Raw genomic sequence first — 25,227 nt, forward strand, 5'->3', positions numbered from 1 at the left:
GGGTGTTCTTTGGAAGTACTGATGTTGAAGCTGAAACTCCAATACTTTGGCCACCTCATGCAAAGAGTTGACTCATTGGAAAAGACCCTGATGCTGGGAGTGATTGGGGGCAGGAGGAGAAGGGGATGACAGAGGATGAGATGAGTCTGGGTAAACTCAGGGCGATGGTGATGGACAGGGAGGCCTGGCGTGCTGCGATTCATGGGGTCGCAAAGAGTCGGACATGACTGAGCTACTGAACTGAACTGAACTAGCTCATAAAATCAAATCACAGAATGAGAGAGGTACACTGGACCTTAAGGATGATAAGATCCAGAGTCATAAGCACTGCTGAGAGAGGGGACTTAAAAAAAAAAAGAAAGAAAAACAGCAAGCAAATAGCATAAGGATTGATTTTAGATTACTATCAACATCAGAAGTCTGAATCTGTGCATAAAATATAGAAGCAGAAGTATTAAGGTAGATGTTCAAGATCATGAAGGAGATTCGCTTTGAAATGCATCCAACGAAATAAGAAAGATGTACGCATGAGAGGATGCATAAGACAGATATGGGATAAAAACAAGTATAGTAAAATGTTAATGATAGCATCCTACCAGTAAGTATGTAGTGGTTTACTGTGAAATTCTTTCAACTTTTCTGTATTTCGATATTTTTTATAACAAAATTTTTTGGGGAAAAAAAAAACCAAGCAGAACACCATCATGATTATGGTGACTAATCCCTTGTCTGCCTTTAGTTATAAACTGAAGGTACAGAAAACAGATCATGCACTCCATGAAAGTTAGGACTGGCAAAAGTATTCATTCAGCCAAAACATAAAAGAATTATCTCTTCAATTCCCACTTGGTAGCATCCACTGTTTTAAGATCAAAGTGTTAAAGAAAAAGTAAATATGACCTGTGAGTGAAAGGACAAGGTTAAAAGTTGACCATTCTAGTTTGGCAATTTGAGTAAAGAAATGACAGGTAAAAATGGTTATCCTATTAATTTAATATGTTTCCATTTGGTGGTTGTTTTTTGTTTAGTTGCTCAGTCGTGTCTGACTGGAGAAGGAATGGAGAAGGAAATGGCAACCCACTCCAGTATTCTTGCCTGGGAAATCCCATAGGTTGTAGCCTTCCAGACTCCTCTGCCCATGGGATTTCCCAGGCAAGAATACTGGAGTGGGTTGCCATTTCCTTCTCCATTCTATTTGGTTATTAGTGCACTAATTAAGCATCATTTTGTTGTAATACACATAGAAATAAAGCTCTGATTTCTCACTTGGACAACTGAGTAAACAATGGGATCCTTCATGGAGACAGAAAATGCACACAAAGAATATATATGTAGTGGGTGATAACTTCTGAATTTGTTTTTGGAATCTTAAAGTTCATGTGCTAAGTTACATCTAAACAGAGATGTCCAGTAGGTCCAGAATTCAGGAAAAATTTGAAAACTGGGAGAGATTGTGAGTTATCATCATAAAAGTGGTCAATATCCTGGGTAAGATCACCCAGAGATTGCTCTGTGAAAGAAATTATTCTTCCATTCTCTTACCCATTCACCAAATTATCATTGTTATTAACACTACAAATAAAAAAACGACACCCTGTCTTCCAGGAGGTCATAACTTCTTAATTGCCAAATTCAATGACCTATTTGCAATCCCAATGTTGGTTAGCTATTCCTTACTTGAAAAACTCTCCTCCACTGATACTGCCATCACCATTCCCCTCACTTTCTCCTTTCTGACTGTTCCCTTTTTGGTCTCCTACTGAGATAGAACTTGACTTTCACAACGTTTCATTCTTAAACCTTCATCTCTAACTCCAATTTTCCCAATTAGCCTTTAGGTCAAACTGACTGATGTTTAACAGATAGTTTAAAATTAAAAATTATGTTGACAGTACAACACAGGAAATATTCTCACCTTGGAAATATACTGAGCTAGGTGCTTGTGAGAATCATAATTGATTTACTCCCGAGCCTGTCTACTCCTGTCCTGAAAATGGCAACAAAAATATTTAATTTTAAAGGCTACTGTTAATGATAAAATAGGGATACATAAATGTAAAGCATCCAGCACAAAGCACTGCACTCCGACATGTATCAATACATCCTATATGTTCAAATGAAAGACAAATTATGCCAAATCATAAATATCTACCTTACCTAAAATTAACTTCTGTTCGTGAGCCTATATTGTATTATTCAGGTTACATACGCTGGCTCGCTGTGTATTATTTTCTTTAGAATCTCTGCTAGCATCAGGGACTGGCTCAAAGTAACAGTAGCAATCGCTTCCCTCCAAACACAAAATACCTTTTCCTAGGCTTTTTAAGAAATAGTGCAGTTTAGCTTAGGAGTGAAACTGCATAGTAAGCTTCATCACAAAAACTCAATCCAATACTACCCCGTCCATCTGCAGGTCTCTGACAGAAAAGGGAGCGGGGTCAAAACATACTTCACCCAGCAAGGCTGAAACTGTAGCTTTTATCTTTCCCGCTGGTTCCTAAAGGACCAACCGTACTGAGATTCCATCGTGCTCTGCGCCACTTCCGTTCGCGCGTTTTAATTACGTCACATGTCAGCTCTCGCGGTATCATCACTTTGCTGAAGGCCCTTAATAAAGGTCTCGCGAAATTTGTCTCTCAGGTCCAAACTAGCCTCCCACCCTCCCCCACTCCACCCCTGCGCCACCCCACCCCCAACCTATCCTTCCTTTCTCTGTCTCAGTCACCGAATTCTCCCCTCCCCTCCCTTGATCTCAAGGCCCTCCTCTTGTTTCCGATTTCTGGCCGGAACCGGAAGTTTGGTGGGCGGGGCCGGACGGCGGAAAACGCAGCTGAGCCGGAGCCGGGACTCGGCTGTGGCCGCTGTCCCTGTCCCCGCCACGGATCGCCGTGGCTCCAGGTTGAAGGTCGGTCCGGAGGCGGGTGGGCGCGGGTCTCCCCCGGACTGTCCGGGCGGCAGCCTTCCCGGGCCCCCCGGGCTCCGCGAGGGATCATGTCTACAGCCTCCGCCGCTTCTTCCTCCTCCTCGTCTTCCGCCGGTGAGATGATCGAAGCCCCCTCCCAAGTCCTCAACTTTGAAGAGATAGACTACAAGGAGATCGAGGTGGAAGAGGTGAGCGAGGCCCGGCACGGAGGCTCGAGCCCTGGCCTGTCCTGGTCTCTGCCTGGTCCTGACTCTTAAGGCGCCTCCCCAACCTTTCTATTTCTTGAGACCCACCCGGGAGTCCCCACACCCCGCAGAGACCGGGTATAAAGGGGCTCTCTGCGTTCGGCTGCTCCGGGGTAGCTCTCTTTTTTTCTCCCTTTAGCACTCTTGAGTTTGGATTTAATACTCCGGTGCTTGGAGTTTGGGTCATCTCAAACGGAAAAGGATAAACTGGTGCGATCGTCTGGTCCACCAGTTCTAGAATCTGTAAGTAGTAAAATATATCAAAGACCATGGCCGTTTTGGAGTTTTAGTTCTCCAAAACATGGTGTTCTTAAGGGTCAAGGATTATATTATGTTTGACTTCTGGCTCAGCATCTGGCACGCAGTGGGTGCTCAGTGGATGCTTCGTAAATTAATAAATCCACAAGTCTAATAGTTTTTCTAAGTACCGAATAGCTGTTTCGCCGATTCCATAGAGCAGTAGTCATATTAAATGTTATTTAATAGCCTTCAATTAGACTAATTTAGGCTAATTTCACCAGTAGTAATGTAGACTGGTTTAGGATGAAAAAATGTTTCCAGTAGCATATTCTGAAGAAATAACGATTGATTTCAGTGACAACTAGAATGTGAGATCAAACCAGAAATCGCTGTTATAAAACCCGAATACATCCTTTATTCTGCAATATTTAAAATTATTTTGGAGCAAGGTAACAATGTGCCTTTAGCACGTTGCTTCTTTTCAGTGCACAGAGGTTGGTTGTATAGACCATAAAATTTAGAAAAATGAAAGCTATGTATATTTTAAAGACACTTCAGAAAGTATTAAAACTTTGGTTGGAAATAGTATTTATTATTTACCATTTGTTTATCATTTAAGAAATTTACTAAATACCCTGCATTACATACACCCACGAGAATCCTGCATGTTCTCAAAGAATTATCTCTATTTGAAAAATTTCAAGTTACTTTTAGACAGTGGTAAGCTAAAAGTAGATAATTATCCTTCGACGAATAATTTTTTTTTCTATGCATGTTTTGGAAGAATAATGGATTACTTTATTTTTACTTGCTTAAAATAATCTTAAAGATCGCTGAAAACAGCCTCATTTCACAAGATAGTGTAAGTGGGAAGAGCAAAACCTTTGGAGTTAGATGAAGGTTCAGTGAATCAGCTATGCCATTTATTAGCTGCGTGATCTGGAGCAAGTTTCCTGACCTTTTTGAGCTTTAGTTTCCTTAACTATAAAATAATTATAATTTCTACTTCATTTTATTTGTATGAGACTTTATTAGGCAGTACATGCAAAACACCCAACTCAGTGCCTGACACACATTATTAGGAAACTGAGTTCCAGAAAGGAACTGTGACCTGCTTTAAGGTCATATGGCTAAAAGAAGGACCCATATTTTGGAAGGGGGGAGTTTTGTGTGTGTCTTTGTGTGTGTGTGTGTGTTTCTATTGAGACTATGATAAATTCTTTTTTCAGAATTGGATAGTTGATCCCACTTTCATGGCTAACATTCTTTCTTTTTTAAGAATAAAAATTCGGTGAGTCAGTATAAAAGAATTGCAGTTTTTAAATAAGCATTTACGTCTACTCTGTGGCGAACTGCTTGCTATGCTTGTAGACTACAAATTGTTATATAATAATAACTTCGTGGTCTACCAAATGTTTTCAGAGACTTACATCATCTGATTTTTACAACCTTAGTTTTCCCGCACTGCTTTCTGAAGCATTTTACATTCTTGGTTATTAGTAAGGTCTCATCTGTCCTTTAACTACTCTTCCCCCAAAGCTATTTAACTTCCTGTTTGGGTTCTGTTTCCAAAGACCCTTGTTTTAGTTTAGATGATGTTTCAACTATTCTTTAGTAGATTTAGGACATTCCTAAGAAGTAAATTTTTGTTTCTAGATGAAATTTTCTTACATTAGGTAGTCTTCTAATTTTGTTCTTTTCAGTTTTTATTACTCAGTTTATTTTCATGTTAAAGATTTGAACTTAGACCTTTCTAATGTTAAAACCATTACATAATTTTCATCATATTCTTTATTTTCACATTAAAGCAGTATTACTATATAATCTAGGAAGCACCATGGGCACTCATTAGTTCTCAACTTAGATTCTGCTCTCAGCTTAAAATCATGAATAACAGAAAGATGACTAGAAACAAAAAGTATTTTATATTGCTTTCATTATTTCATATGGTACCAGTATATTGCCTACAAATGAATCATATTCTGTTTCTCAAATAACAGTGTAATTGAATCAGCATTATACTGATTCAGTTAGAAACTGTATAAAGAAAAATACTCTGACCATAGGCCAAATATGCAGTCATTTCACAGATGCATATTTTTAAGGCATCAGCTGATTTTAATCCTTACATTTCTTATACCATGACTCAGTAATAGTCAGTGTGAAACTTTCTAAATTCAGTTTTGATTCAAATTATGTCAGATCACAGCATTAGAAACCTATGAAGGTATTTTTAAAATTTTGTAAGTCATTTAGCTTTTATCATTCTGGATCTGACTGAATTGTGAGTTATGTATCAGTCCATTGGGGACTAGGTTGCAAGAAGTAATAGAGGCAGTGTGGTGTGGTTAAAATAAAAGTGTACTGGGCTGGGTATTTAGAAAATGTAGATGCCATACTGATTCTGCCATCATGTATTTCAATAACTTTGAGCAAGTAACATGATTTTTCTGAGCTTCTTGATTTCTCACGTAAAAAGAGAGATTGAACAAGATAATTTAAGGTTTCTTCCAGTTCTAAAATGAAATCACACCTACTGTTTCACCCTTTTTCTAGCATTTATGCTCTGTTTCCACAGTCAGCTTTAAGGACAGTGATCATGATGAAATGTAGTTTATGACTGCTGCTGCTGCTAAGTCACTTCAGTTGTGTCCGACTCTGTGCAGCCCCATAGATGGCAGCCCACCAGGCTCCCCCGTCCCTGGGATTCTCCAGGCAAGAACACTGGAGTGGGTTGCCATTTCCTTCTCCAATGCATGAAAGTGAAAAGTGAAAGTGAAGTCGTTAATCCTAATTAAATAGGGCAAACAATACTCCCAGTTTACAGATATTGACAACTAGTCATAGAGTTTCATTTGCCAGAAGCTTCATATCTAAGTACATGGTAGAGCAGGGAATTGAGTTTGAGATTTCACACTCCTGAGTCATTTGCTCTTTCCTCTTGGATTTATAAGGTACCTTTGGTTCTTTCTGAAGTTAGTTTGTAGCCAAACCTTATTGTAAGAATGGGAAACAAAATACCAATTTCATTTATAATAGCTGGTCTCCAGCACCTAATGAACATTCTTTTCTGTGCTAAAATTATGAAAGATGAGTGAAGAATCCTAAGGTTCTCTCCTTAAAAACTTTGACTTATCCTGAGACTGGATTTTCAGAACCATAAATTAAAACTATGAATGTAATGTAAATTATACACTTAAGCAATAATTTGAAAGTAGAGTTTATCAGAGAAGGCTCCATTTAGTGGGAAAGATTTTGAAACTAGATTTTGAATAAAGTAAGCATCACAGATTGGGAAAGATACTAAAATGAACTCTTTGTAGTTGTTCCTCTGCCTCTAATGCTCTTTTCCCTAGAATTTCATTGACCTGTTCTCACCATTCAAGTCCCATTCAAATGGTGGTGCTAGTGGTGGTAAGTCGAGTCCACCTCTTGCGACACAGGGACTGTAGCCTGCCAGGCTCCTCTGTCCGTGGGACTCTCCGGGCAAGAATACTGGAGTAGGTTGCCATTTCCTTCTCCAATGTTACTTCCTTCGAAAAGCTTTCCCTGAGCAACCTAGATTTTTGTCAGTTCTAATATCCTTCATGACACTTAGCTGTCACTGAAAGTAGGTATCCCTCAGCAAAGTTTAACCTTATTCACACTTAAAACTCCAATGCCTAGCATCTAAAGGTTTTCTATAAATAGTTGCTGAATGAGTAAATGAAGTTACTGCAGCGTAATCATGAGAATTCTAGTGTCCATATGGTTCTCTTTATGTGAGCTGGTTCTTTTATGTGATTAAACCAGAGGTTAAGATAAGTTAGTGATTTGGCTAACACAGTATTTACACTAAAAATAAAATCTGATTCTCTTTGCAAATGTTGATTTCATTGCAATTAATTATACCTAGCAAATAGTTTGGTTTAACCAGGGGTAAAAGATTCTGCAGAGGGTCAGGTGCTATAACAATACAAGCCATGTATTAGTGGGCCTTTACTAAAATGCTAAAAAGACCCTGTTTGGCATGGTCACTTTTTAAAGGGGAGATCCACAGTGTTGACATTAAGAATAGCATATGTGCAATGCGCATATAATAATTGGATACTTTATATGTTCTTAGAGACATGCAGAGGTTTTGTTTTAAATTGAAATACAGAAAGAGCTTTGACAGTGTTGTACATTTTGTGATTTTTTTATGTTAAATGTGTGGGCAACTGATAATAGAACCTAACTTATAGTGGCCTGAATAAACTGTCTATAGATTTGTTATTAGTATTAATATTAAGAATATTCAGAATTATTAATAAGTGCTTCCATGTGAATCTTGATTGTTGGTTTCAGGAGAAACCTGTAATTATTATCACAGTGAAGAGGTAGCCACAGTGATAACATTTATAGTGTGCCTTTGTAACTTAAAAGATGACATTAGCATATTATTTGAAAGAAAGGCCTGTTTAAGGGGTCAGATGTCTTATGGCTGGTTTTAAAAAGTCTGAATAATCAACTTTACTTCTGTGTTATAAAGTCTGTCTTGTCAGCAGGTGGCAGTTCTACTCTGCCACAGTTAATTAATAGATATTGAAGTTCTGAAATAGTTGGAGGCTCCAAGTTCTAACTAATAAATGTTCAGATCTATGCTTGTTCTGTCATGTCCCAAATTTCTAGCCAGAGCAATGGCGGCATGGCCAGGGTCCATTCACATAGATCACAGGTCAGGGCCAAAGCAAAATGACAGCTACAGTCATTGAACTAAAAATAACATGAATTGGAGACAATTAAGAATTATTTCATAGTAAATTAAGAGTGCATGGGTGCACACCCTTTTCCATTTAGTTTTCCTTTAGTTAAGTTTTTTTGTTTTTAAAAACCTGACTTGACAAAGGAATGGAGTGTTTGTCCATCTTAGAGAAATTAGTTTTTAAAGGAGTTGCTTTCTTTGAACACATACACCAAATTTTGATTTTGGTATTTTTGCCTTTTAATATTAATTGCATGGAAATATTTTTTTTCTGTCATTTCACATTCTTCTGCTGCACTTTCTTATATTCAGAAATTAACTTTAAATCTGCTTTCCTACATGAGACTAAAATTGTGGATCCCAAACCATGAGGGCTAAACCACGGAGGGAGAGGTACATATAATAAGGGAATTAATCTGAAAACATTTGATTTAGAAAACAGTCATATGTTCAGAAGGAAATATTTCGATTTGACTTCCCTTTTAAAACCAAAGTTCTCGCTGCATTCCTTTGTTTTTCTATTTTTATAGATGAGGGATTGTGAAAAATACCTGAAATATTTATTTCTGGGTTCGCCATTTTGGATGGATGTTTGCATTGGGGGAGATACTTGTAATTTGGACATGTGCCAGTTTTTACACTCTTGGTGAAAACTGATCTTTGGGGAGAGCTGTCCATTCACAATAATTGTTAATAATAATATGTCAGAGAAGCTTACTCAGATATGAGTACAATCAAAAAAGCAAATTTGATTGTGAACTTGAATTAGAAATTTGGTAGTAAGTAAAGAGTGACTTCCTGTCATTGTTTTGTAGTTTAAATATTGGTTTCTTTTATTATTTACCTCAGTTGCCATTGTGTCTCAGCGTGCCATCTGTGCCACTCTCTCCTTCTGATCTACCATGTGTCAAGAACAACAGTGCGTTGCTCTCAAGAATTCCCCTTTTCCTTTCTTCCTGCTGAAGATATGTCAGTGGTCTGGAAAACTTCCATAGACCGTATCAGCAGTAAGCGAAGGCTCTCTGGTCTGTGTGATGGTTTCCAGTGAGGTATTTTGTCTTACTGTTAGTTATGGTTTTAGTATAACCTGATACAGTCATTCTCAAATATCAGAATCACCTGAAGAGCATGTTAAAACACAGAATGCTGGACCCGACCCTCAGACTCAGTAATTCTAAGTGGAAAACTGAAAATTACATTTTCACAAATTTCCAGGTGATGCATGTACTTCTGACCCAGAGATTACACTTAGAGAGCCATTCACTTAATGCTCTTGCTGTTTTTATATTTGCTTTCTTTTTGCTGGTTTCTTCTTCCCCTGTGTTCTAAATGTTGAAGTGCTTCAAAGCTCAGATCTGGAACCCCAGTGTTCACGTGCTGTTTTTTGGTCACCACACCCAAGGGATTGATTCGAAGTACCAACTAAATGCTAGTGACTCTCCCAAGTTTTTAATATTCTGCCTGACTTCTTAACTCATGTTTCTCTTTCTTGATATCTCTACTCAGATAACTAAATAGGCATCTTAGGCTTTATATGAGTAAATCAGAACTCTGTGGTATTAAAAAAAAAAAGAAAATCTGCTTGCTTCATCCTTTCTTATCCTTTATTAAACTGTTTCTGAATCTAGACATTATAATTGACTCATGTCTTTTCCTGTCCACCTGTCCTGCCTGCATGCAGGTCATCAGCAAGCTCTTTTGACTTTACCTCTAAAACATATGGTTTATGAGACGGTTGGATGGCATCACCGACTCAGTGGACATAAGTTTGAACAAGTTCCAGGAAGGACAGGAAAACCTGGCGTGCTGCAGTCCATGGGGTTGCAAAGAGTCGGACACGACTTAGCTACTGAACAACAACTAAAACATATTCCCCTGCTTCCCTGATGACTCAGCAGGTAAAGAATCTGCCAGCAATTCAGGAGTGGCAGGAGACTCAGGTTAGATCCCTGGGTAGGGAAGACCCCCTAGAGTAGTAAATGGTAACCCACTCCAGTGTTCGTGCCTGGGAAATCCCTTGGACAAAGGATCCTGGTGGACTACAGTCCATGGAGTCACAGAGTCGGACATGACTGAGCACAGGAGCACAAAAACAAGCTGAAACATATCCCAGTTCTGCTCATTTTTCTGTACTACCATCAGCCTTGTTCTCAAAGCACTTCTCTCTTGCTTGGGCTGCTTTTACAGCCTTCTGCCTGATCTCTCTCTATATATAAGCTAGCTTCCTTACAGTTCATTCTTCACACAGAGCCAGAATGATTTTTTTTAATGTAAAATCCTATCACATTCCTCCTTAAATTCCTCTAATTGCTTCCCATCACACTTAGACTGAGATTCAGACTCCTTTTCATTGTGCCAAGAACCCTCCAGGATCCAGACTTTGTCTGTCTCTCTGGCTTTATCCTTCCTCACTCTTCCCTTTTCCCACTATGTCCTGCGTACACCAAACCCTCCAAGTGTTTCTCTAGGTCATCATTAAAATGTCACCTTTCTCAGTGAGGCCTAATTTAAAATTAGAGTGGGAGGAGTGCATGAATGTGTACACACACAGACGCAATTACGTTTCTTTTCTTCTTAGTGCATTTATCATTTTCTTGAAACATTACGTCTTATATATATATATAAACCTATATATACACACATTTTGCTTCCTCTTTGTCTCCCTGCACACAGAATATAAGTAGTTAGAACAAGGAGTTTGGTTTAACTTGTTTACTTCTATATCTGGAATATGTAGGATAATGCCTAAACTATAGCTGGGGTTCAGATGTTGAGTAGGGATTGTAGGGTTTTTTTCCCCTTTAGGGTCTTTACATTAGTAGTTTCTTTGGTTCATTCCTTGTGTCATTCAAATATGAAATTAGTCCATGGGGTCGCTGAGAGTTGGACACAACTCAGTGACTTCACTTTCACTCATCCCAGAAGGAAATGGCAACCCACTCCAGTGTTCTTGCCTGGAGAATCCCAGGAACGGCGGAGCCTGGTGGGCTGCCGTCTCTGGGGTCACACAGAGTCAGACACCACTGAAGCAACTTAGCAGCAGCAGCAGCAGCAGCAACCTCCTCAGATGCCTTTTATACTATCCAGCCATTAACTTCCACAGAAGTTTATCCCATTATTCAACTTTTTCTTTTTATCCATGGCAGTTTTTTATAAGCTGTTACTTATCTTATTCATCTTTTTATCTCACATGCTTGCGAGCTCAGTCATGTCTGACTCTTTGCAACCCAAAGAGTAGGCTGTCCCACCAGGCTCCTCTGTCCATGGAATTCTGCAGGCAAGAATACCAGAGTGGGTTGCCATTTCCTCCTCTAGGAGATCTTCCTGACCCAGGGATCAAACCTGCATCTCCTGCGGCTCCTTCATTTTCAGGCAGATTCTTTGCCACTTGAGCCACATGGGAAGCCCCATCTTTTTGTCTATTGACTGTCTTTTCTTTCTTCTCCCTAAAGTACATTTAATGTGAATCTAGGCCTTTGTCTTATTTATGGCTTATCTCTTGTATCCCAGATGGTAGCTGAATATAGTAGACATTCAAGAAATATTGGTTTAAGGAATAAATGCAGTTCATTGTTCTGTTGGCTTTAGCTTCACTTCACCTTTTGAAAGCAGGAGACCTTACCCATTTCTCCCCACCTGCTAACTGGACCCTCCCCTTTGGCTTTCATTGATCCTCTGAGATGCAGCTGAGCGCTGCATTTAGCTTCCTGTATTTTGAGCTGTCTGCCATCCAACAGCCTCCTTCCTGCAGTCAGAAGACACTTATGTGTTCAGTTATCCTGTTTTTCTCTTGGCAGGAGTTTTTCTGTTCTGTCAAGGCTGAAAGAATGGGGGGCCTCCCTCTGACTGTCTCCTTTACCACACTTAACTTACTTGCAGCTTCCCATGTTGGCAGAACCTGTCCTGTGAGGCTGCTTTCTCCTACAGATCTCAGTGAGAAGTTGAGGGGGAGGGGGCATGGAAATAAGTCTTTTCTACCCTTGAATCCCTAAGTCTGTCCTGAAAGCCACCATCATAGACTCTCATCTCTGGCCCTTTTCAGCTGGGAAGTGTTTGTGTGTGTGTGTTATTGTTTTGTCTTGAATTTCTTCTCTACCTCACTTTCAACCCTTGAAGGCAGGGATGAGTTCTTTATATATTTTTTCTTTTACCCCTAATATTTATGCCATTTGAAAAGATGGGAAGTTACATTTTGATTCTGTGATATGGTGATTTACAAGAAATATGAAAAGAATCCACCTGCAATGCCAGAAACCCTGGTTTGATTCCTGGGTCGGGAAGTTGCCCTGGAGAAGGGATAGGCTACCCACTCCAGTATTCTTGGGCTTTCCTGATGGCTCAGACGGTAAAGAACCCATCTGCCATGCGGCAGCCCTGGGTTGGGAAGATCCCCTGGAGGAGGGCATGGGAACCCACTCCAGTATTCCTGCCTGGAGAATCCCCATGGACAGAGGAGCCTGGCAGGCCGCAGCCCATGGGGTCACAGAGCTGGACATGACTGAGAGACTCAGCACACATATACTTGGTCATTCAGATGACCAAAATATTTCTTAAATATATTTGGTCTTTGTCTGCTGTTTCTGGCTCACAGCTCCCTAAACCCTCTGAATTTTGTAAGTGCTGAGAGATAAAGATGTCCTGAGGTTAATTTTGGACCACACCTAAGAACAGGGCTGCTTGCCAGGAGAACCGACAATGTGATTAGGGGGTTGGAACTTTCAACCCCACCCCTCTGACCTCTGGGGAGGGAGAAGGGCTAGAGGTTTAATCAATCAGCAGTGGCCAGCAGCTTAATCATTCACGTCCATTTAATGAAGCTCCACATAAACCCAGAAGGACGGGTATCAGAGAGCTTCCAGGTTGGTGAACACATGGGCACAGAGAGGGCATAGAAGCCTTTGGTGGGAGAGAGGGAGGGTACAACACAGTCTCGCAGAACTGAGCCCTTAACCTGTGGGATCTGATGCTCTCTCCAGGTGGATGATGTCAGAATTAAACTCAGTGGTAGGCTGTCCAGCAGGTATCTGAGGAGTGCTTGAAAGTGTGGGGAAATCCCCCTCCACACACTGGAATTTAGTAATCAGAATCATTACATACACAGAAATATAATTCATTAAGCACTGATTCTGTGCCTCTGAAGGAGAAGGCGATGGCACCCCACTCCAGTACTCTTGCCTGGAGAATCCTATGGATGGAGGAGCCTGGTAGGCTGTAGTCCATGGGGTCGCTAAGAGTCGGACACTTACTAAGTGACTTCCCTTTCACTTTTCACTTTCATGCTTTGGAGAAGGAAATGGCAACCCACTCCAGTGTTCTTGCCTGGAGAATCCCAGGGACAGGGGAGCCTGGTGGGCTGCCGTCTATGGGGTCGCACAGAGTCAGACACGACTGAAGCGACTTAGCAGCAGCAGCAGCAGCGGCTGTGCCTCTGACCTTTGAATTATTACAGTTATTTTTTCTGTTATGTATTTCAGTTTACCTGTACAACCTCAGGCATCTTGGACTTTATTTAATCATTTTAGATCTGTTGTTTCACCATACACGTGAAATATCACATGGCCCTGATGCACGCAGAGGCTTCTTAATAAGTTCATGGACTCTTATCTTACATGAAATGCCTGTTTTATATTTCAGAGTGTTTCCAAAAAATTGCTTTTGTAAATGAGAGGGAGAAAGTTTATCATGTCCTTAGTTGCCCACATTGTGTTCTCATGGTTTTAAGTTGCAGGCTCAGGTTGGCCATCATCTCAGCACTAGGTGGCACTTGAGCATCACAGTGAGTCGTGCACACCTCACACAGTTTTTGCAACAGATGCATGATACACAGATGTAATGTTTGAAATCCCTGTGGGGGCATTCTTGAGAATAGCAAAATGAAACAAGAGACCTGCTGAGTACCAGTTGCTTTGAGGTATCTGTAAATACATGAAAAGGGAAAGAAAAGTGAAATTACTATCCACTAAGTCCTGTCTGACTCTTTCGTGACCCCATGGACTGTTGCCTGCCAGGCTCCTCTGTCCCTGGAATTCTCCAGGCAAGAATACTTGATTGGTTAGCTATTCTCTTATGAAGCCATTCCTTCAGGAATTTTCCTGACCCAGGGATTGAACCCATGTCTCCTGCATTGGAGGCAGATTCTTTACTGTCTGAGCCACCAGTATCAGTATCAGTTCAGTTGCTCAGTTGTGTCCAACTCTGCGAGTCAGACCTGAGCCACCATTTATAAATACATAGTTGGAGAATGTATTAAATTACTTCCCAGTCGTTATTCATAGTACTGTTAACAAATAGACTGGTCTCTCCATCCTTTCTTCACCTGATACTGTCATAATGTTGAAATTCATTTTAGGTGTGCTGTTCATTGTGGTTAATTTTAAAGAAATAAGTAGTATAACTCCTCAAACTTACTCATACCCAACTCCAAGCATTTATTATTATTTTGTGGTGTATAAGAAAATGTCTGATTTTGACTTATGAACCCTATAGATAATATGCTGAAGAAAATGTAAACATCTCCCTTTTACTGTTGAGAAAACAGAATCTCAAAGACATTAATTTGCCCAGTATTGATAGCTAGCAGGCAGACAGAGTCTATATTTAAACGCAAGTCTGTTGGGTTTCAGATCCTAGGTGTGCTCTTGCTATTATTCCAGTGGTACCAGGTTTAGCCAATCACTGTTCATGTTAAAGTAACTGGATGCAAAGTTCAAATAAGTGACATTGACTCCTTTCCCTATGAGAGGTACGGAGGAGGGCCAGAGCCTAATTAGCAGGGGGTCCCTGAGCACCAAGGCCCAGGAATGGAAAAAGAAAAGTCGCCAGAATCAAGACAACTCAGTTTCCTTTAGGCTGATGGCATACAGGCTTCCCAGGTGGCTCGGTGGTAAAGAATTCACCTGCCAAGCAGGAACGCAGGTTTGATCCCTGGGTTGAGAAGATCCCCTGGAGGAGGTCATGGCAACCCACTCCAGGCTTGCCTGGAAAATCCCATGAACAGAGGAGCCTGGTGGGCACCAGTCCACAGGGTCACAGATGAGTCAGACACAACTTACAGCCTAAACAACAATGACATCAAAGGTTGAATATAAAATGAATTGTTTATAATATGTGTTTCAAATCCTGGCTTCTCTGACTCTGTGATCTTGGGCAACTTGGCAACTGTGTGACTCAGTTTACTTACTTTTAAAATGGAGGAGGATTAAGTATGTTAATGCACTAAAGCACGTAGACTAGTACTTGGCACATGGTAGACATTCACTGAATGTTAACTGTTTGGGTAGTTTTATACATTAAGCAGCATGAGAGATGTCCATACTGCTTTTTGTAATGGTTGAAGTGGAATTTGAGTTATGGCTAGAGTGGCCATCCATTTCAGCTTACAACTAACTATCCTGGTATTTACTAGCACCTGTTTCTCACTCTGGAAAGAGTACCTGTTCATGTAAGTTTGCCTGAAGTGAAGACTTCCTCCAAGAGATGTAACTGCTCCTTTCTGATGCATGGTACAGATTTGCATGCGTGCATGCGCAGTCGCTGCAGTTGTAGCTTACTGTTTGTGACCTCATGACCTGCCTGGCTTCTCTGTCCATGGGATTCTCCAGGCAAGAATACTGGAGGGGGTTGCTATTTCCTTCTCAGCTCAGTTCTTACTGCATAGAAAGTACATCATTGGTGAGAACTGTAGATTTTTCCCTTAAGGAAGTACTTAGATCCTTTGGAATTTGAAAGATTGAAGTAAGTGGCACATAACTAAGGTCATTTTCAGTGATAAAATAGACTGATTTTATTCTAACAAGTATCAAAAGCTATTCTTTTGTTGTTGTTTTAATATAATGGTGAATTTCAAACATCAGTAAAAGTAGAGTAGCTTGAGAGAGGAATGAACTCGAGAGCTACCTGTCAGCTTCAACAATAATACAACATATGGTCGGTTTTTATTTTGTAACTTAAAAAAGTAACTTTAATGAGATATATTTTACATATCACAAAATTTAGCCATTTAAAGTGTACAGTGATTTTTACAATTTACTAAGTTGTGCAAACATCACCGGAAATCTGTTTGCAAACATTTTCATCGCCTTGGTAGGATTCCTCCTACCCATTTGCAGTTACTCCCAGTTTCCACTTTCAGCCCCAAACAACGACTGATCTACTTTTTACCCCTAAAGGTTGCCTTTTACAGACATTTCATATAACTGGAGTCATACAGCGTGTGGTCTCTTGTGTCTGTCATTTGAGCTTAGTAAGGTTCATCCGTGTTGTAGCATGTATCAGTAGTTTATTCCTTTTTCTTGACGAATAACATTCCAGTGTATAATATGCCGTGTTTTGTCCGTCCTTCACATTGGCCAGTCTTTTATCATCTATATTTTTATCCTTTCCCCTCTACTCCCTACCCCACTGAAAAAAGCTATTTTTAATTTCATAAATATAAGAGCTTAAAACATTGATTACGTTTCTGCTTTCTATTTTTGTTTTTCCAAACCATCTTCTCTGTATCTTCTCATTCATCTTGCCTGTTTTAATTTGTTTTCTGTCTTTAAGAGTCCTTTTTTTTAATTTTGGTTTTGAGAATGAAGAGGTGTCTAGAGCATAAACTTCCAAAGATAGAGACAGTGCCTTTCATTGTCTCCTTGTTTTAACGAAAATTCATACTGGCTCTGTGGCAAATCCCGATCGTGATGATTTCGAAAATCTTTAACCTTTCAGGTTTGCTTCAGCGTTATATGTGGGCTGGATCTATTTGTTTCTGATTCTCATGGGGTTTTTTTGTTTGTTTGTTTGCTTTTAACTCAGGTTGTTGGAAGAGGAGCTTTTGGAGTAGTATGCAAAGCCAAGTGGAGAGCAAAAGATGTTGCCATTAAACAAATAGAAAGTGAATCTGAGAGGAAAGCTTTTATTGTAGAGGTAAGTTGAAATGTCATTTCTGTTGTGTAGTTCTTTACCTAAGATACTCTGTGAATTTGATATTTGTGAAAAACAAAGTGTTTCTCAATTGTCATTTCTCTGTGTTCTTAAACGTCAGCAATTTAGTTGAACTAAAGGGAATGCCATAGGAACATATTTTCATTCATACTCTTAGTTCTGATTAAAGATTAGAAGATTTAGCTGCATAAATGAATTCATCCCTGAATTAAAATACAGTTTCTTCCATGTAATTCAGATCTATTTCAAGGCATAGAATTTAAATTTTAAAATAGAAAAGAAATGGTAATCTCTCCCATTATCTAAAGTTAAGAAGGGAAATTTTATGCATTCATTTTTGACTGAATGTTTTAAGAAATTCGAATGAGATTATTTTAAGGAAAAATTATGTCAAATTGGCTTTTCTCATTTAGCATGAAAATTTATAGCTGTTCTCTTACAAATTTGATGATGGAGAATTCAATAATCATGAGATTATTTATTATCAGGTTCATTCTTTTATGCTGTTTTGTATATTAGATTACAGTATTTGAATAAATCAGTGATTTTATAACTTTTTAATTTCATTGGCCAACAGAAGTGGTCTTTACCTTATAAACTTTCTGAATTTTTATCTGTGATTTTATTTAATTATAATGTCAAAATATACTTCCTGATATTTTTAAATGCATAACATGAAGTAGATTTTTGTAAATTAGTTGAATGAATTGAGAGATACTGATGAATGGTTTGATGTCATCATGAGGAAAAACGATCTGTAGTCCAGCAGTCTGGCTTTATCTTACCTTATTCAGTTTTTGTTTATGGTTTAAATGAGGATATTGATCAGATACTGTTGTATTGGCAGTTTCCTAAAACTAGATAAAATCATATGTATTAAAGTCTAGGAATCCAGTCAAAAAGATGATAATAGCTTGGAGAAAAAATTTTTCATCAAAGTTATAGATACACATAATTTAAATTGTTGAATGGTTCTCCAGTTTTTATTAAAAATCCCATGTATCTCCTCCCATCAAGTTTTCTCCTTCTCAGAGGCAACTACGTTGAGCTCATCCTTAGTTTTGTTTGATGTCCCTCAATCCAGACTCACACCTTCTCTATATTTCTATCTCTGTGTTTATCTCTGCATTAAATATATATCTATATTTAGAGAAGATATTATTATACCTTCTCTAAAGAATCAACTTTTAATCTTTTTTTTTTTAACTTTACAATATTGTATTGGTTTTGCCATACATCAACATGAATCCTCCACAGGTGTACACATGTTCCCCATCCTGAAACACCCCTCCCACCTCCCTCCCCATACCATCCCTCTGGGTCATCCCAGTGCACCAGCCCCAAGCATCCTGTATCATACATCGAACCTGGACTGGCGATTCATTTCATATATGATATTATACCTGTTTCAATGCCATTCCCCCAAATCATCCCACCCTCTCTCTCTCCCACAGAGTCCAAAAGACTGTTCTATACATCTGTGTCTCTTTTGCTATCTTGCATACAGGGTTATCGTTACCATCTTTCTAAGTTCCATATATATGCGTTAGTATACTGTATTGGTGTTTTTCTTTCTGGCTTACTTCACTCTGTATAATCGGCTCCAGTTTCATCCACCTCATTAGAACTGATTCCAATGTATTCTTTTTAATGGCTGAGTAATACTCCATTGTGTATATGTACCACAGCTTTCTTACCCATTCGTCTGCTGATAGACATCTAGGTTGCTTCCATGTCCTGGCTATTATAAACAGTGCTGCAATGAACATTGGGGTACACATGTCTCTTTCAGTTCTGGTTTCCGCGATGTGTATGCCCAGCAGTGGGATTGCTGGGTCGAATGGCAGTTCTATTTCCAGTTTTTTAAGGAGTCTTCACACTGTTTTCCATAAGAGGCTATACTAGTTTGCATTCCCACCAACAGTGTAAGAGGGTTCCCTTTTCTCCACATCCTCTCCAGCATTTATTGCTTAACCTCTAATCTTTGGGACAATAAAGAGGCTTTCACTAGCTGTTTGAAGACCGGGAAGGAGGGAATCTTTGGCCTAATTTTAAGCAATTTCTCTGCCCTTTTATTAGTAATCACGTAATGTGACTAGCTACCTGGTACTGTCACCACTCCCCAACCTTTTGGAGGTTTTAGAGTTAAATCTGGTTGCTTCTCACTTTTTCTCATTTGCTTTTAGATCTGTAGTGTCAGTTATTGCTTCTCATTTGCTTTCCAGCTTCCAAAAATGTGTGCTGTTTTCTCATATCACGTTTTCTTCATCTTTCTGAGTTTGTCTTGAAAAAAAGTACCTTTCCTCTTTTGGTAGTATTTGATGGGGGAGCAAGAGTAAATGCTTGAACAATCTGCTATCTAAAGCTCAGTACTTCAGAATCTTAACAAGGTGAAATATAATAAATAGTGATATTAAATCTCTTAGGATTAAAAATCTAGAAATGTTGGCTGTAGAAAAGTTCAGCTTTCTAGTAGCATGTGGCAAAAAGGTTTACCTTTGGGCTTCATATGAGCCAGCAGTATTATGTAGATAATAGAGAAGGAGACGGAGAAGGCAATGGCACCCGACTCCAGTACTCTTGCCTGGAAAATCCCATGGACGGAGGAGCCTGGTGGGCTGCAGTCCATGGGGTCACTAAGAGTCGGACACGACTGAGCAACTTCATTTCACTTTTCACTTTCATACTTTGGAGAAGGAAAGGCAACCCACTCCAGTGTTCTTGCCTGGAGAATCCCAGGGACAGGGGAGCCTGGTGGGCTGCCGTCTGTGGTGTCACACAGAGTCAGACTGAAGTGACTTAGCAAGAGAAGGAGAGGAAGAAGAAAGGGGAAGAAGCAGAAAAGGGGGAGAAGAAAGAGTAGGGAGCAGTTAGGGGGGATATGTTAATATTAATTTGAGATAAAGAGCAAGAGAAATGAGTACAGCCAAACCACTCATGGATCTCACTATGAATCATTGGATTGGATTTGATTGGATAAAACTGAAAGTACGGAGACCAGTTAGAAGGAGGCTGTATAATTACTACATTGGTTCAGATTGGAATTGCTAAGGCAAAGGCAGTTGTAATGGGAACTGAGAAGAGGGAATTAACTCAGGAGATAGGAGGTGGAGGGAAAAGAATGCAAGAGTGCAGATTTTAAGTCAGACAGACCAAAATTCAAACTCTGGTTCTACTACTTCCTAGCTCTAGGGTATTTAGCAATTCATTTAACCTACTCTGAGCCTTATCTTCAGGGTACCTCATCTTTAAAATGAAAATGATAATACCTGCCTTGCAAAGTTGTGAGGATTATACAGTATCTGTGAAGTGCCTCCCAGTGCCCAGCATAGAGTAGGTAGAGTATTCCTTCAACCATAGCTATGAAGATGAAGGTGCCGATGATACGGCTTCCTCTGGTTTGGATAACTCAGCTCAGTGCCATCTCAGGGATGGCCTTCTAACATTTCTTGGCAAACTTAATTGCTTCTTATTGTACTCACACCTTGTTCATAACTCCTGTTATAGCACTTTGCATGTTGCTTTAATTATTAGTGTATGTATCTCTCCCACAACTAAACTGTGAGAACTCCAGGGCAGGGATTCTGTACCATTGTAGGCAGGTGCTTATGATCACGGTGCCTGCTACTTAGGAAACAGTGACTGTTGAATGATTAAACTAATGTTTTGTACAACCTTAAGACTTGAATGATACTGTGAGATCACTTCCTCAAAAGTTAGCACTTTTCAAAAGGAACCTTTTTTTGTTACAGCTTCGACAGTTATCGCGTGTGAACCATCCTAACATCGTAAAGCTATATGGAGCCTGCTTGAATCCAGTAAGTTTGTCATTTTTTCATTTTTCTCTGTCTGTGAGAAAAAACATGGCAAATACATGCAGCTGTGTAGTTTATGAAGCTGTTTTGATCTGGTGTATTATTTCTAAAACAAAAAAAAAATCATACTGTGTGTGCTTCTAATCTGTTAGCAACACAGTATAAGGGAAGAGTTATCTTGGGTGGTCTTATCCAGTAACTTCATTTTCTTTGGAGATTCAAAATAACCTGTGATAGCCTCTGTTCATTTGCACTGGAAAAAATCCGCAAAGGTCTTGTGATTATGTTTTTATATACATCTTCACTCTTAGACAGTGGGCCTCTAGAAGACAAGGTCTTAGATCACAGATACCTTTTTTTTTCCTCTAGTGCTATTCAGATACTGGGGACCAAAAGAATGATTTTTAAATGCATTTATAAAATCAAAGCTCGATCTAAGTTGTCTCTCAAGTTCCCTAGGATGCTGTAGCTCTGTGGTTATTCTGACATATGTTTCCTTCAGGTGTGTCTTGTAATGGAATATGCTGAAGGGGGCTCCTTGTATAATGGTGAGTGTCATTAGACCTGTCTTTACTAGAGTAAAATAATTGAAAAGCTTTTAATACAAACTGTAAGTTACTTAATGTTCTTCACAATTTATCCTCAGAGTCCCAAAAGGAGATAGTTAAGAAAAGAAATCTGCCAAAGATTAAAAATCTGCTAAAGACAAGAGGCTACAACATTAGTATGTGAAATTTAGACGTCTAAGTATAGTAATCTTTTAAATTGATGGTACTCTTCATAATGTTAAAAGCATTACTTGCTTTTTAAATAGATTTTAAAGTATCTTCATACTCAACAACCTTTTCTTTTTGCCCTGTCTTAGCTTTCAGTCTCCTCATTTTAGAACTTTTTAGCTACACATCCTTATTCTGCTTTATTTTGCCTTTTTTTCCCCCAAAAAGTAAATTTGTGAAAATGTTCACTTTATGGAACATTTTAGTAACAATGAAAGGAACCTGTATTATTTAGTTCCCTTTATAGAACAGAGCTAATCCATTTAGTTAGCTGTGTAGAACAGAGCTGTTTCACTCTAAGAAACACCAACCATATATATAGTCTCTTGTCACACCATTTTCATAGCATGTAGCGTTTATTTAGCTGTGTCTCCTGCTCATGTGTTTGTCATTGTTAATGGCTGTCTAATACTTCTATGTTTTATTTTGAATTACTTCTAGTTTTTAGCTATTATAGAAAGCATAATTGTAAACATTTCAGTGCACATCATTTTGTTTTCTTCTATACTGTTTGTTTGTAGCTCTCTAAAAGTACAGTATGCTATCAGATGCTTGTAATTTATATTATTGCGTGCAAGACTGCATCTGTTGAGATTAAAAAATGTGGTAATATATATTAATTGTATTTGAATGTACGTATAACATTTAATAGATGTCCTATTAAATGTTAGGTACTTATGTGGTAGTTATCCATTTGAAATCATTAGCTGTTTCTATCTTTTTATTTAGAAAAGAAGGAAAAGCATGAGCGTTGGGAGCCTGTGCAGGAGAATACCCAGTCATGTGTTCTGACAGTGCTGGTATTCACCTTGTGTCTTGTTATATGCAATAAAGTTCTTTTTAGTTTGTGCCTTTCTCTTGCAGTGCTGCATGGTGCCGAGCCATTGCCATATTACACCGCTGCCCACGCAATGAGCTGGTGTTTACAGTGTTCCCAAGGAGTGGCGTATCTTCACAGCATGCAGCCCAAAGCTCTAATTCACAGGGACCTGAAACCACCAAAGTAAGTTCTAATCATGCGGTCTCTCTCTCAGCACCCCCCACCCATTCCTGAATTTAAGCTGGTCATTGCACGTCAGTTTTTCTTTTCTCTTCCTTTTTAGCTTGCTGAAGAATGTTTATTTTTATTCTTTTAACATTGTTTATTTTTAACACACCTCCATCATTTAGCCATCTAAACTTGCATTTTAGAACGTTGTCTTCAGTGGCATTTTTATTTTAGTGGCATTTTTATTTTTAATAACTTCTGCCTTAGATGAGCGTACTTCTAGAATCTGTTAGTCTGTGCGTCCTGTTTTGTGCCCACAGTATATATTGGTTTCCCTGAACAGTTTCATGAGAGCAGAGACAAGCCTGTCTTGTTCCCCATTGTATCCCTAATAAGCACAATGTCCACACATAGTCAACATTCCACCAAACTACACAGGGTGGTTATTATTTGCATTTTCAGAAAAAGGCAAAGGGCATTGCTGGCACATCTGAGTAGAAACTGAAAATACTCTGGACTTCTTTATATTGTGGATCCTGGGACTTTGAAAAAAATTGAAAATTCCTTAAATTAGTATTTTTAAAGGCTAAAACTTCAGAGATTCCCCCCGCCCCAGGGGTACTCAAGTTAAAGAAAACATACATATTTCTGCCCCCATTTCTCTCTAATTTTTCGCTTTTCTATCCACCTGTGACAAAAATCCCCCCTATGCCCTTTCTCCTCTACTGCTAGCCATCACATGGGTTCTCAGATAAGAGGTTTCCCCTAGGAAACCAGTCAGAAGTATTCCATTCTCTTGACAGTGATTTAAAGCATCAAAGTATCCCTTCCAGGTAGAACTTCTCACTCTCCTTTCTAATCTGATGCACTCTACATAGGTTTCAACTCTTAGAATCTCCATTCTCACGAGTGTACCTTATTTCCACCTCCAGGCTTAAACTGATTTCTCGTTCCCTAGGTCCTTGGTCAAATCATGTTTAAGTCCCAGGTTTATGATACTTCTTTTTAACTTGACTCCCAAGATTGTTGTTGTAGCTACCTATCTTGGCTAGTAAAGAAGAAAGCAGCTTTTTTGGTCCCTGTTTTGGGAGATTGTGTTTTCCTTCCCCCCGCCTCCCCAGATTAACACAGAGTTGAATTAGCAAAGCAAATTTGTAAAAATATAGCTCTTACCCAGGAACAATGAGGTGTGAAGGTATTATGCCTTCATGATGCAAGTATGAGGCATGAAGCATCGTTTTCCTAGAGGAGCCAGAACCCATTAGATGCAACACCTGTTTGCACTGGGGCATATTTGGCTTTGAAATGACTAATGAGTTATTAAACAATATACTTTAAAATAATCTCACAAGAGATGTTTTTTAACATCTTTTAGATTCCATAATTATAAAGGTTAAACATCTATTTCCATTCTCCATTCAACCACACCCTGTAAATCCATAAATTTCAGGTTTATTTAACCAACCTATTTAGGCAGACCAGATATGTCTTACCAACATCATCTGCAGCTAGGGACTCTTCGTTTTGCTAATAAATACCATTCACATATTTACAAGAGATATAGTCTAGGTCATTCATTCCTCTCAGTCATTCTTACAGTTGGACTCATGGTGTAGTGTTGAAAATTGCCTGTGGGGCACCCTGTATACAAATTGGGCTTTATCATTGAATTTATTTTTTAGAAGGTACTGGGGAAAAGGAAACTGTTTGGAATGGCTGTACTTTCATATATAATTGTATATACAGACACATGTGCCCTATCTTATTGTCCCTGGAAAACCTGTGGAGTCTCCAGTCAGGAGGAATTTTTTTAAATGGTACAGAAAGAAGGCGCCTGATGATACAATTAGGTGTTTCATACAGTATCAGCTTGTGCCCCTACTTTAGTTACCTTTTTGTTAGTTCATTCAGAATCTTATGAATAAAGGGGTATTCATTGTAAATAGTAATAATATAAAAGTCATTCAGAAAAAATACTGTGATATTTTGAATATACTAGGATGAAACCAGGAAGTCAGTTACAGAATTCTTCTCTTGGATAAAGAGTAGTAAGAACTTAGCAACAGTGAAACAAGGAAAAATTTTTTGTTTGTTGAAGTGTATATAAAGGTAATTTGCACTTAGCATTCTTTCTACTTAAATTATCACAGTATTTGTGGCATTATGGAGATATGAATAGTAGTTTATCTGGCTTATTTTGGTCATGATGGACTAAAAAAAAAAACTAATATTCTAAATAATCTGTCCATTTAGAATTTTAGAACAGAATTATATGCAAAGAATTTATAACTTTATGTAAATATCTGTATATAATGATATAAAAAAACATCCCGGGAAGGGGATAAAGCAACATTATGTATAGTGTAACCTATACATGCTCAAATCCCCATATACTGCTCTTGACAGTGCTCACAGTGCTCATATAGTAACGTGGCTTTGACTCTTAAACTCACATGAGAAGAATTTTGGTCCTTCAGCAATATGGCAAACTGGGTAAACTGCAAAAACATCCAGCAACAAACCCAGAGGTGCTGCATATAACCGCAAACGTCCTTTACATGCATAGGTGATCTTACAAGAAGATAAGGGCAT

At 38.9% G+C, this 25,227-nt stretch overlaps 1 protein-coding gene across 5 annotated transcripts in view; it reads left to right on the forward strand.

Annotated features, from left to right (window-relative positions):
• MAP3K7 (mitogen-activated protein kinase kinase kinase 7) overlaps nucleotides 2,739–25,227 on the forward strand; it is a 74,210-nt gene continuing 51,721 nt past the window's right edge. For all 5 annotated transcript variants that reach the window (XR_001296081.2, XR_001296083.2, XR_001296084.2 and 2 more), the window contains exons 1-5: nucleotides 2,739–3,111; nucleotides 16,928–17,038; nucleotides 20,809–20,874; nucleotides 21,374–21,419; nucleotides 22,512–22,650. Coding sequence is in view for 2 of the 5 variants with exons in the window: in XM_013966480.2 (XP_013821934.1) it covers nucleotides 2,992–3,111; nucleotides 16,928–17,038; nucleotides 20,809–20,874; nucleotides 21,374–21,419; nucleotides 22,512–22,650 (482 nt within the window). In the remaining 3 variants the exon portion in view is untranslated. The remainder of the gene's footprint in view (nucleotides 3,112–16,927; nucleotides 17,039–20,808; nucleotides 20,875–21,373; nucleotides 21,420–22,511; nucleotides 22,651–25,227) is intronic.

The sequence above is a fragment of the Capra hircus genome, chromosome 9 (assembly GCF_001704415.2).
Source record: "Capra hircus breed San Clemente chromosome 9, ASM170441v1, whole genome shotgun sequence".
Taxonomy (NCBI): domain Eukaryota; kingdom Metazoa; phylum Chordata; class Mammalia; order Artiodactyla; family Bovidae; genus Capra; species Capra hircus.